The sequence below is a fragment of the Zea mays genome, chromosome 2 (assembly GCF_902167145.1).
Source record: "Zea mays cultivar B73 chromosome 2, Zm-B73-REFERENCE-NAM-5.0, whole genome shotgun sequence".
Taxonomy (NCBI): domain Eukaryota; kingdom Viridiplantae; phylum Streptophyta; class Magnoliopsida; order Poales; family Poaceae; genus Zea; species Zea mays.
In genome coordinates this window covers 45185184-45197132 of record NC_050097.1, presented here as the reverse complement: position 1 = coordinate 45197132, position 11949 = coordinate 45185184, and the positions used below count along the sequence as shown (strand labels likewise).

Here is an 11949-nt window from a genome sequence, read left to right as displayed (position 1 = left end):
TATGATTTGACATCCACACCTATCTTCAGCTCTAGAACAATGTAAATTTACACTACGAATTATGAAACAATGAATTTTCACTAGAATGACAATACAGAATAAAACCAAGGAACTATATATAAACCCTCCCAGCTACGATTTGTCAAAAAAACCAGTTACGATCTGCCAATTTGCTACATCACTATCCTTATAGCTTGCCAACTACGAACATATTTATTATATTTCGAAGTCTCCAAATTTACTACACGGATGAGCTTCTCAAGCCATTCTAAACGAACACTTTAAAAGACACACACACGCAATATGTGTTTGACTCCCTTATCAATAATCTGCTACTGGTAGTAGGGTACGTCGTTCGCTGATTCCGAATTATTAGCTTAGCTAGGTGGACTCTTCGCCCAACTTCTGGTGGTCCTTGACGAACCTGCCCCAGTACCAGTGGCGCGCGAAGACGTGAGCCATGGACTCGAGCGGCACGCCCTTGGTCTCCGGCACGAACGCCACGGCGAAGGCGGTCATGACAACCAGCCACGACGCGTAGAAGAGGAAGGTGCCGTACTTGAAGCAGCACAGCATGGCCAGGAAGAACTGCGCCTGCAAGAAGTTGAGCCCCAGGTTGAGCGCCACGGCCGCGCCCTGCCCCGCCGACCGCACCTCCACGGGGTATATCTCGCCGGGGATGGTCCAGTACAGCGCGCCCCACGACCAGCTGAAGCTCGCCGAGAAGATCAGCGCCACCACCAGCACCGTCACCGCGTACCCCTTGGGCATCTTGCTCCCGTTGCCGAGGTGTGATCCGATTATGCTCGCCATCGCCACCTGCGAAGCAGGAAGTTTTTCCTTTTCTTTTTGATATACTATATATAAGTAATGAAAAGGTTATTCGTTCAATAAAGAATGTGACATGTGCGATGCCTGGCACGTGAACATGAGCGCGCCACCGATCATGAAGAGCAGCTTCCGGCCGTAGCGGTCCATGGCGAAGCCCGACGCGAGGATGCCGCCGATGTTCATGAGGCCCAGGATGACGGCGCCCATGAGCGCGGCGTCGCTCTCGAAGCCGACGGTCCGGAACAGTATCGGCGAGAAGAAGGCGGTGACGGCCACCCCTGTGAGGTTGAGGAACACCGGGAACGCCACGGCCATCACCAGGTAGGGCCGGTACTCCCGGCGCAGGATCCGGCGGAACGCGCCCTCCTCGTTCCGGCGGTCGTTCTCCGCCGCGGCGAGGATGTCCGCGAACTCGGGGCCGATGTCCACGCCCTTGCCGCGCACCCGCTGGAGCGCGGCGCGGGCGTCGTCGTGCTTCCCGCGCAGGACGAGGCTGCTGGGGGTGTCCGGGATGAACGCGGCGCCGACCACCATGACGGCGGCCGGGACGGAGGCGAGGCCGAGCGAGAGGCGCCAGCCCCAGCCCGGGATCCGCGAGGTGCCGTAGTTGATGAGGTTGGCCACCAGGTACCCGACGCTGATGAAGAGGGGGAAGGCCGAGATGAAGCCGCCGCGCCAGCGCGGGGGCGACACCTCGGCGAGGTACACCGGCGTGGCCTGGCCGGAGAAGCCGAGCCCCAGGCCGAGCAGCATCCTCCCGACGATGAGCATGGCGATGTTGGCCGCGGCGGCGTTGACGAGGGCGCCGGCCAAGAACAGGCCGCCGCCGATCAGCATGACGGCCTGCCGCCCCAGCCGCCGGGTCACGCGGCTCGCCAGCAGCGTCCCCACCATGCCGAACGCGTACAGCGACGACGTGAAGGCCGTCAGCGCCTGGTTGTTGTAAATGCAGTACACGTCCTTGTTGGCGCGCGCCGTCCTCTTGAGCAACCCGGGGAAGAACTTGTTCAGGAAATCCTCCATCTCCGACACACCTCCTGATCGGGAGCAACAGAGCTAATGAAGTTGCGGTGAAATATAATGATCTTTATTCTCCTTTTTCTTCTTTCTAAATATACTAGATTTACACTTATATGGTTGCGATGACTATTTCGGTGTAATTTCTAACTGGAATGTGGCAACACATTATCTGATTGTAGAACTCTTCTAAACCGTCTGAAGTGGCCTTACAACATGCTCATAAAATTCGATACGCAGGCAGGAGTGGCCTTTCTCACCCGGACAGAATACAGCAGAAGTGGCGCTTGCACGCTTTACCACTTTCAGTTCCATTTCAAATTACGGTCAAACATAAACATATAATAAAAATATAAATGGCGGGTGACACTGCTTTTGCAAGCATCGGGGGGCTATAGGGAAGCAAAGAAGTGAGGAGGAGGAACTAAAGTAAAAAACAAAAAAAAAACAGCGGTAGAATAGAACGGAGATGAGACAAAGGACCGGAGCAGGAAGTTGAAGAGAGGAACTGATTGGGGGCAACGAATGGATGCGTATTGAACGGCTGCGGAATTATTATTTTTTAAAAAAAACTTTTGCAATGACGAATGATTTTAGCGTTTTGCGTGCCCTCTCTTTCTCGTCGTACCGTTGTTCGTCTTTTGTTTCGAAAAAAAAAGGTAGAAATATTCTCCTGTTTTGCTAAATAACGCTAGCTTTTTACCAATCGCACTCATCGTATCAACATCGTGCCGACTGCCTCCACATAAAGAAAAATGCCCATCTTGTCACACACACCCACGAAACGACAGGCGCCTACTTCCAAACCCCATTTTGTTTTTGTTTTTTTTACCATCGAGTAGGCTGCCGGCGCTACCAATCACGAAATGATTTTACCTAGGCCCGATAGCCACCATGTCATGTGCATCTGCCTGCCAAAGCAGCCATCTGCGTCTCCTTTTTCGCTCTCCGACGAGAAAGAAAGAGATGCTACTAGTACTAGCTCTCGTGATCAGCCGCCAGCCACACACAGACACAGCCCACGGGGGGGCATGAAGAAAGGTGCGCAGCAAACACCGAGCCGAGCGTGACGTCTTCCTCGCGCGCCGCCGTGTGGGTCCAAAAACTGTTGACGACGTGGAGGTGGAGCGGTAGCCGGCAGAGCGGCAACGGTGGCCTACGAGCAGCAGCTGACCTGACCTGACCGCTCCCCCAGCCCCAAGGGCCACCGAAAACTGAAGGCAACGCGTGCGCCACGAGGCCGGGCACTGTGGCCGGGCCACCCAAAGCCAATTCGATCGCATCGGGGTCGCGTCCGTCGCTCGCCCCCGCCACCGCCACCGCACAACCGCCCCCCACCCGATGATCGAGATCGATGGTCCGGACGGGAACCCGGCGAATCCCTGCCTGGTGGGGGGGCCACCCGGCACCGGGCGCCGGGTGTACGGCGGCGCTGGTTTGGTGCCCCCGGAACACGACGCGACGCCTTTTCCGCGATGCGCTACTGTACCTCCACTGTTCCCGGAGCTGGGTATGTAAAAACTTCCGCGGGGACTGTAGTACCGGCCGGTTTTGGGGAGAGGGAAAAGAAAGTCAGACCGGATAGGACAGCAACTCCTCAGGAACTCGTCGCCCCCCGCCCCTGCCTGCCTCGCGGCCCTCTCTCCCGGTTCGGAATCTTGGATCTGGCTCCGCGATTTTTTTAAACTGTTTTTCGAGACGGATGGTTGATGGAGGAGGGCAGGATGGGCGCGCACCTACCACGCGCGCGGATTTGGAGATCTTTGGGGGGGCTTGTGATGGAATGGAACACGGGAGAAGCTTCTCTCGAATGGAAGCGGAAGAAGCCACCCACACACCCACTTGAGCAGAAAGAAACAAAGAACCCCAACAGGTAGGGGAGGGGGAAGAGAGAGGAGAGAGAGAGAGAGACTCTGGTGCAGTGCGCTTCAAGCATGGTCTTCGATTCGCCGCGGATGGATATACTGGGAATCGAGCTTCCTCCAATCGATCACACACGCATGCGCGGGAGAGGAAACCGTCGAATCCTACAGCCAAATGTGTATCCTACGCTACTGGAGCCCCTGAGGATGATGCCGCAAGAAAGAACAGAGAAGCAGCAAGCAGACTGCGTGCGCCGTGTGGTTCGTCCATAATGAACAGGGCCCCTACTCGCACGCGGGGACGGGGACGGGGACGGGGTGGCGCACCTGAGATGCCAATGTCGTAGCCGAAGATGAGGCCGCCGGAGGCCGCCATGAGGCAGGTCACGACGACGGGGACGGTGAGGCCGCCGCCGTAGTCCGCCATGCCGCCGCCGCTGCCGTTGAGGAGGAAGGCGCCACCGGGCATTTCTCGGCCGACGGCCCGCCGCTGCTCCCCAAGGTGAACAGACCACCTCCCCCCGCGCCGCGGAGATTTTTTTTGTTGTTGTTGTGCTACGGGCTACGGGCTACGGCGAACCAGGCAGGAGCAGCTAGGCTAGCGCGCGCGGGCACGGGCACCGAGCACTGGCAGGGCAGTCCAGTGGCCGCAGAGCACCCGAGGTTGATGCTGCTGTGTGGGCGTGCTGCCAAAATGATGTCCGGGAGTTGCTGCTTTGCCCCTGTTTGTTTCAGCTTTTTGGAGCTTCTGGCCACCAAAAGCTGCTGGGACTGCCAAACACTCAGCTTTTCAGTCAGCTTCTATAAAATTCGTTTGGGTAAAAATCATTCAAAATCAACATAAAGACATAATCGGTTGAATCGATGCAATAGTAGGAATCCGTCACTTTCTAGATCCTGAGTCCTATGGACACCTTTATTTTCCTCCGCACGTAATCCTAATGATACTCAGATTCTCTACACAGCCAGATTCTCCCCACAGCCAGATTTTCAGAAAAGCTGGTCAGAAAAAAGCTGAACCATCTGCCCCCGTCTGCTTCTCACGCTCATCTCTGCTCTCTCGTCTGGGAAATAAACGTTTGATGCTCCCTTTCGGAAATTTTGCAAATTCCCTGCTGCCTTTTCGGCTTTTCTCTTCTGTCCCCACAAAAGGTATATGTAAATATGTATATATATTTTTATTTTATATATAAGCGACAAATTTGGTGGTAGGTGTCTGTAATTTGTATCCCTGCAAAGTAGTCAAGGGTACCAGGTCCTCACTGTACTACTGTGGAATGATTGGACGAAGGCAAATAGAATAGAAGCGTGGGCAGGTACCACCGTTCTACGGGAAGCCGATCAGGTTCACGCATTTCAGTCTTGTTATTAAGACTTGACGCTCTGCTGATCATGTTTTTCTGGACATTATTGCTCCTTGGGTCAAGAAGGCCACTTGTATTTGCTCCTCGAGACCTCGACAGTTCATGCACTTGACTGTTGACTCTTGTTGAAACGTTGTGGTCAGATTTTTGTTTTTTTACTGTGATTATGTAGAAAGTTATAAAAAGAAAGGTACCAAAATTAGCACCCAAAATGATTGCTATAAGGGTATCTTCAACAGTTTACGTATCTCCATCTCTATATTTAGACTCCACTTTATTAACATTGTAGTCTAAGATACAAAACAGTCTTTTGAGTGATATAGTTAACCTGCTATAGATGGTCTAAAGTTAACTTTAGGATTAGGGAGAAAAAAGCTCTCCTGTTTATAATAATACTTCATAAAGTACTACTATATATATATATATATATATACACACACACGTACAGAAAATATCCATTTTTCTTTCAGAAACTACGCAAGAGTGGAGTAACTGCCTCCCCCCATTTTACGCTAGAAAGTTTGGACTATATGCCCTGTATATAAACAGAGTTTGTACTATATGCAACAGACACGTGATAAATCTGAACAGGCAACCGAATGGAAAGTGGCAGTCCATTTTTTCAGCTGCAACAAGACACCTCGAAATAGTGCCCAAAATTAAAAATACTACATTTACAATATTTAGGCCACTAAAAATAAATCGAGCTCCAACACTTAAGTCATAAATCATTTATTTTACAAAAAATAAATTATGTTTCTATGAAAAATGGTTAATAATGATGTAGAAAATAAGGGTAAGACAATAGTTCTAAGTGTAGTATATTTGGATGCTTTGTGGTCTATATATTTATTGATATTATTTTTGAAATAGAACGCAATTGAAGTTTTTTTATGAGTTGATACCTATATTTCAGTATAGAACACTAATCTAAGACACTGTTGCAGATGCTTTAAGTAGTCAATATATAGGTTTTGTGCACGTCAACAAAACGCCACGAAGTCACAGGCGGAGATGGCAATGGACCAACAATTTTGCATAAGGAATTTTCTCCAATTAAAAGAAAGAGGTAGATAATGTTTGGGCATGTTTGTCTGTGATTATAACCTGTCGAGGTCGTATAATCTAACTTATTTTTAACTAACGATGTTTCAAAATAATTTAGATTGTATAATCTGAATAGATTATAATCCTAAACGGACAGTCCCTCAATCTCTATAAAATATAAAATATAAAAAACCTTCAGAACGAATAAGACAGAGAAAAACTCTTCGGGATGGGTTTTACATGGTCAGGATCAGAATCATCCTCTATCTCTATAGCAATCTTGTTTCAATCTATATGAATATATTGATCTATTATTTTTTACTATACATATATATTGTATAGCACATGTGAAGGTCGATTGATAGTTTGATACATTTTAATGATGTGTTTACGATTTTCTAAGATGCTTATTGTTAATTTGTTATTGAATTTGTGAGAACTAATATGCTTAAATGGAGATGGGGAATCTCTGCAAAGATTAATTTCTTGGTAGGGACAGAGACAAATAAGAAATTATCCCCGATAAAATTTGTGGGGACAAGAACCGTGACAGAAAAGTCTCTCCACCCACAACAGTGACGGAGAATCGGGGATGGGGATCTAGTCCCTAACGGGAATTTCTCTTTGTCATCTCTAGTAATGAACTAGACATGTGGGTCTATTGGATCACGACATAGTGCTAACCATGCAACAATCTCAATCATCGGTCACTCGAAATCAACAGACTAGATTGCGGCCTAAAAGCAATTCACACCTTAAGCAAAGATCGCTCTACATACAATGTTTTTTTCTTTTTTGATAGAAACAATTGTAGCTTATGAAGCTATCTAGATTTTATTGATAAAGTATACTGAAAGGATCACGATGCCCAAGAGGGGGGTGAATTGGGCTTTTCTAAAAATCAACACTAATTAAAACCTAAGCAAGAGCTAAACAAGAGCCCAACTTCACCCCAATAACTAACACTAAGAATATAATACTAGAAATGTAACAAAGCTAAGATAATACTTCAAATACTTGCTAAACAAATACACAATGTAAAGTGCTTGAATTAAGTGCGGAATGTAAAGCAAAGTTTAGAAGACTCCTCCAATTTTTTCCGAGGTATCGAAGAGTCGGCACTCTCCACTAGTCCTCGTTGGAGCACCCGCGCAAGGGTATCGCTCCCCCTTGGTCCTCGCAAGAACCAAGTGCTCACTACGAGATGATCCTTTGCCACTCCGGCGCGGTGGATCCCTCGAGACCGCTTACAAACTTGAGTCGGGTCACCAACAAGATCTTCACGGTGATCACCGAGCTCCCAACGCCACCAAGCCGTCTAGGTGATGCCGATCACCAAGAGTAACAAACCGTAGACTTTCACTTGACCAAGAGAAGCCTAATGCAAGTGGTGTGTGCTCTAGGTGGCTCTCACTAGCGCTAATGAGGAACAAGCGCGGATTATGATTCTCTAATCTCCTCACTAGGCTTTTGGTGCTTGCAATGCTCTACCAATGTGCTGGAATAAATGTGGAGTGCAAGACATTGAATATGGTGGGTGGAGGGGGTATAAATAGCCCTCACCCACCAACTAGCCGTTACAGGCAATTTACTGCGCGATGGCGCACCGGACAGTCCGGTGCGCCACCGGTGCGCCAACGGTCACTTCCAACGGCTAGTTCTGACAGAGAGCCGTTGGACTCATGGCGCACCGGACAATGAACAGTCCACTGTCCGGTGCACACCGGACAGTCCGGTGTGCCACTAAAATTCAACTCTGAACACTGCGCTCTCGGGTTTCTGCGAAGGGAAGACACTGTCGTGGACCAGCCTGGCCCCACCTGGCAGAGGGTGCACCGGACAGTCCGGTGCACACCGGACAGTCCGGTGCCCCTAAGCCAGAAACACTAAGTCTTGTTTTTCAGCTGATTTTTAAATCGGTTTTCGCTCTAACTTGTGTGTGAGTTCTAGAGTGACACCTAGCACTGTATATGAGTGTGATTGTGCACCAACACTACACTAGAACTCTCTTGGTCAAACTACTCATCGACAACCCCTCTTTATAGTACGGCTAAAAGAGAATAAAAGACCTAACTAAATCGCGAGTGTCCACATCTCCTTGACACTCGGACTCCGTAGACCTTCACCTTTTGTTCCGTCGTTTTAGCCGTCGCTTCGAGTTCTTATCTCCGGGATTGTTTTCACCGTTGTAGTACTTCTACCTGTCATGCGACCTAACTTACCATTTGTCTCTGCAAAACACACATTAGTCACATATAATATTACGTTGTCATTAATCACTAAAACCAACCAGGGGCCTAGATGCTTTCAATCTCCCCCTTTTTGGTGATTGATGACAACCCTACAAGTTTTGTGAGAGTAGTTTGTTTTGAAGATTCTGTCAATAGAAAGAATGGTTAGTTATACTCAGTAATTTTTGACAGAAAGAATGTGTACCATAATAATAAGAGTGAGCGCATACACATCATAGTATTCTTGTTCATATAAAAGTGAAGTTGAATTCATGAAACAAAAGCTAGAAGACTGGTGATAACATATAAGGTGAAAACATAATACACACAGTCAATCATACGCAACGAGAGTATATGACGAGTTTGTGAGCCAAAAACATCAAGCTAGTACAGAGAGTAGCAAGCACATATATTACATCAAAATGACTCTGACTCTCTACTAACTCTCTAACTCCCCCTAGCTCTCACAACTCATATCTCTCCCCCTTTGGCGTCAAACACCAAAAGGGACCTGAACCTAAATGCCTGAAGCAGGAGGAGGCGGCGGGGGCGCATCCGGTCGAGGTCGAGGTAGCAGAGCGAACGCCGACGGAGGGTCAGAGTCAGTCTCGGATCCAGGATCTGCGGTAGAAGCTGGAGCTGGTACTGACTCGGACTGAGGCCGCGCTGCAGGAGCTACCGGAGCAGAAGCGGTCACAGATACTGCCACAGCGGTAGTGGTAACAGCAGATGCTGGCGGCACTGGCGGCTGCGGACAGACAGAGCTGAGAACCGGAGAGGTGAACGCCAAAGTGACCGGCCGGAGCGGAGAGGTACCAACAGGGTGTCCAGACAAAATCGATGGCACCACTGGAGCGTGAAGCGGAGGAGGCGGAGCAGACTGAACTGGAGGTGCTGAGATACCAGAATGCTGAAGCATGAGAGCCATGAATGCCCTATTCTCTGCCCTATCCTGAATGAGCTGCTGCTGAAGTGCATCCTGCCTGTCCTGCATGCTCTGAAACATCGAGAGCATCGTCTCGGATAACCAGGCCTGCTCGGCTGCCAGGTTGGCCAGAATCGCCGCAAGAGCAGGGTCCATAGCCGGAGGAGGAGCAGGGGCAGCACGAGAACTCCCAGCCTCATGATCATGTGAGCGTGGAGGCATAGGAGGCGGAGGCGGAGGAGGAACCCCAAAATCATCATCATCATCATCATCATCATCATCATCATCAGCGGCTGTACCCTGAGTGTCAAACTGTCGAAGAGCTGCATCCTCGGCCTGAGTGTCAAACACAGAAGCAGAAGCTGGCACTGAAATCTCAGGAGCAGGACGGTAAGATCCAAATACAAGGCGTGAGGCCTCAAGAGTGCTCTGAAATCGAGGTGGCTGAATCAGCTGCGCAAAGATGTGGCACAAGTAGTGAGCATAAGGTAGCTGCCGACGAGCACGAATCCCATCCAGAACGGTGTCCTCGATCTCACAGATCAGAAAGTCCACAACATCAAACTTAGAGTGGGATACCAGGGCACCAAGGAGCCAAAGCTGAATATGAGTGGTAGCCTCCCTGTATCCCATCCTCGGCAGGAGTGTCCGTCTGATGAGCTCATATAAGTACTTCGCTGCTGTAGTAAAGTCTGCTGGAGAACGTCGCGACCCATCTGTGAAAGGCGGGCGGAACAGAGCCGCGACGTGAGCTGTCCCTGGAGCCACACCGCCGTGAGGGCGACGAGGAGAGTCAGAAGAGCCGTAGCAGAGGCTGTGAAGGCGAGTCGTCGACTCAGGGAATCCAAATAGCTGTCGGATCTGACTGGTAGTGATCGTGACATCCTCGCGCTCAAAGCGGAACCTCATCCAGTGATGATCCGGGTCAATCCAAACAGAGGCGTAGAAGACGCGGACCCACTCCTCAACATATCTGCCGCTGATAGTCAGAAGGGTCAGGAGGCCAGGCAGATAGGTGAGATGCGCCTCAGACTCAGCACCGGCTGCAAGCAGAAAGGCTGGAAGATCCAAAAGGCGGTGCACTCGCAGCGCTATCTGAGCAGACATCTGAGCTCTGAAGAATGACTCCTGAATCCGTGTGCTGAAAAGAACACCAGCTGCTGGGTCTCTCTGAGCTGGTAGCCAAGACTCCACGGGTACGTACCTGAACCGACGTACCCGTGCTGCAGTAGCACGCTGAAGATCAAACAGACGAGGATCCGAAACCAGAGGACGGACCTCAGTCTCATCACGCTCCCGGAAGCGAGGTGGAGGGACAGGAGGAGCTGAAGCGGGAGCGGGAGCAGGGGAAGCAGTGGAAGCTGGCGTAGAGGAGGGAGTGGGTATGGCTGTGGAGGTGGATGGAGCAATAGGAGTGACGGGAGCAGGCAGAGTGGGTGGCGGAGTGGTAGCGGAGGTGTGAGTGGAGGAGCGGGACCGGGAGGTGAGACGACGAGCACGGAATGCAATCTGATCGGATGGAACATGCGGCTGATCTCCAAGTGCGGCCTGCGCAGCGGCTGCTGCAGCTGCTGCCGCTGCACGGGCTTCTCTGTTCGTACGCCGCTTCTTGCGGCCTTCTTGCTGCTCCAAATACACAGTCTTGCCCTTGACCTGCCTGAATGGGCGACGAGGGTCCTCATCATCGCCACCCCCTGACGCCGACGCATTCTTCGTGCGCGACATCCTGAACTAAAGTCTGCAAAGGAGATAGAGAGACTAAGCACAGAGCAAAAGTGACCGATAGATTTAGCAAAGAAAGAGATGTCTACCTGGAAGGCTCACACGAGAGGTGACGATCCAGGCAGGGCGGGAGACAGCACACGGTCAAGCAAGGTCACTGAAATGACAGAAGAGGTGAGCATGTATTAGTCACATAGTCATAAGCATATGAAATGTGAATAAATACATACACAGAGAGATATGGCACGAGACGGGACGTTCAAGAAGTCAAAAGACGTAAAAGCGACGTTTGACAGATAAATAGTGACATAGGAGGTTTGGAATTCGAAATGAGGCACGAGATGATATGGAATTGGGCCGAGACTTCACGAATAGGTTTATATAGGTGAATATGAGTGAAGTGTGTGCTTGGTTTGAATTTAGTCGAAGACACAGAGATTTGGGCACTCGGCTCGGAAACGATCGCTCAAAACGGGAATTTTGGTGAAATTTAAGCCTGGGATCTCGGATTGGCGTGAAATTTGGCAAGTAGGTTACTGGAAGTGTTGTGAAGGTGCCTGAAAAATTTGGGTTCAATTGGAGCATTTTTGGCTGGTTTGGGCATTTCACCGAGCATGTGGCGTGCGGGGAGCTAGGGTTTTGGTGAAACGGCCATTTGAGGTGGGAATACCCTCCCGAAGGAGCTAAAAGCTTGCAGGGATACATAATAGGGATAATGCAATGCATTCCACCAACTGGATTCACAAAATTTCACAAGGATTTGAAGAAATTGCAAAGTGGTGGTGCACTGCCTAAGAGACAGAGAGAAAGAGATGACAGAGGGAGAGAAGAGCAGCTCACCAAGCGAGGGGGGAGGATGAGCGCAGGCACAAGGGTCGCCGAAGAGTCGCCGCCGGTGAGGGGAGATCGCCGGGAGGGGAGAAATCGCCTGAACGCGAGAGAACAGAGAG

At 50.2% G+C, this 11949-nt stretch overlaps 1 protein-coding gene across 2 annotated transcripts; it reads right to left on the bottom strand.

The window, feature by feature from the left end:
- Window positions 1-86: 86 nt before the first annotated feature.
- Window positions 87-4372, bottom strand: LOC100285394 (sugar transport protein 5). Of its 2 annotated transcripts, none has more exons than XM_008669911.4 (3): window positions 2109-3077; window positions 916-1868; window positions 87-819 (listed from the first exon to the last, which is right to left on the bottom strand). In XM_008669911.4, the coding sequence occupies exons 1-3, from the start codon at window positions 2161-2163 to the stop codon at window positions 382-384; spliced, it is 1446 nt and encodes a 481-aa protein (XP_008668133.1). In that variant the 5' UTR covers window positions 2164-3077; the 3' UTR covers window positions 87-381. The 2 variants fall into 2 exon arrangements, with proteins under 2 accessions (XP_008668133.1, NP_001151759.1); NM_001158287.1 differs by lacking the exon at window positions 2109-3077 and adding an exon at window positions 4038-4372 and having other exon boundaries at window positions 198-819.
- Window positions 4373-11949: the final 7577 nt, after the last annotated feature.

Bases quoted from the DNA above. Each gene is read 5' to 3' on its own strand.
- LOC100285394 (NM_001158287.1), bottom strand. From the start codon at position 4,179: ATGCCCGGTGGCGCCTTCCTCCTCAACGGCAGCGGCGGCGGCATGGCG. The intron at 1,869-4,037 runs GTGCGCCACCCC...GCTCCCGATCAG, and splicing joins CTACGACATTGGCATCTCAG to GAGGTGTGTCGGAGATGGAG. The intron at 820-915 runs GCATCGCACATG...CCTGCTTCGCAG, and splicing joins CGCTCATGTTCACGTGCCAG to GTGGCGATGGCGAGCATAAT.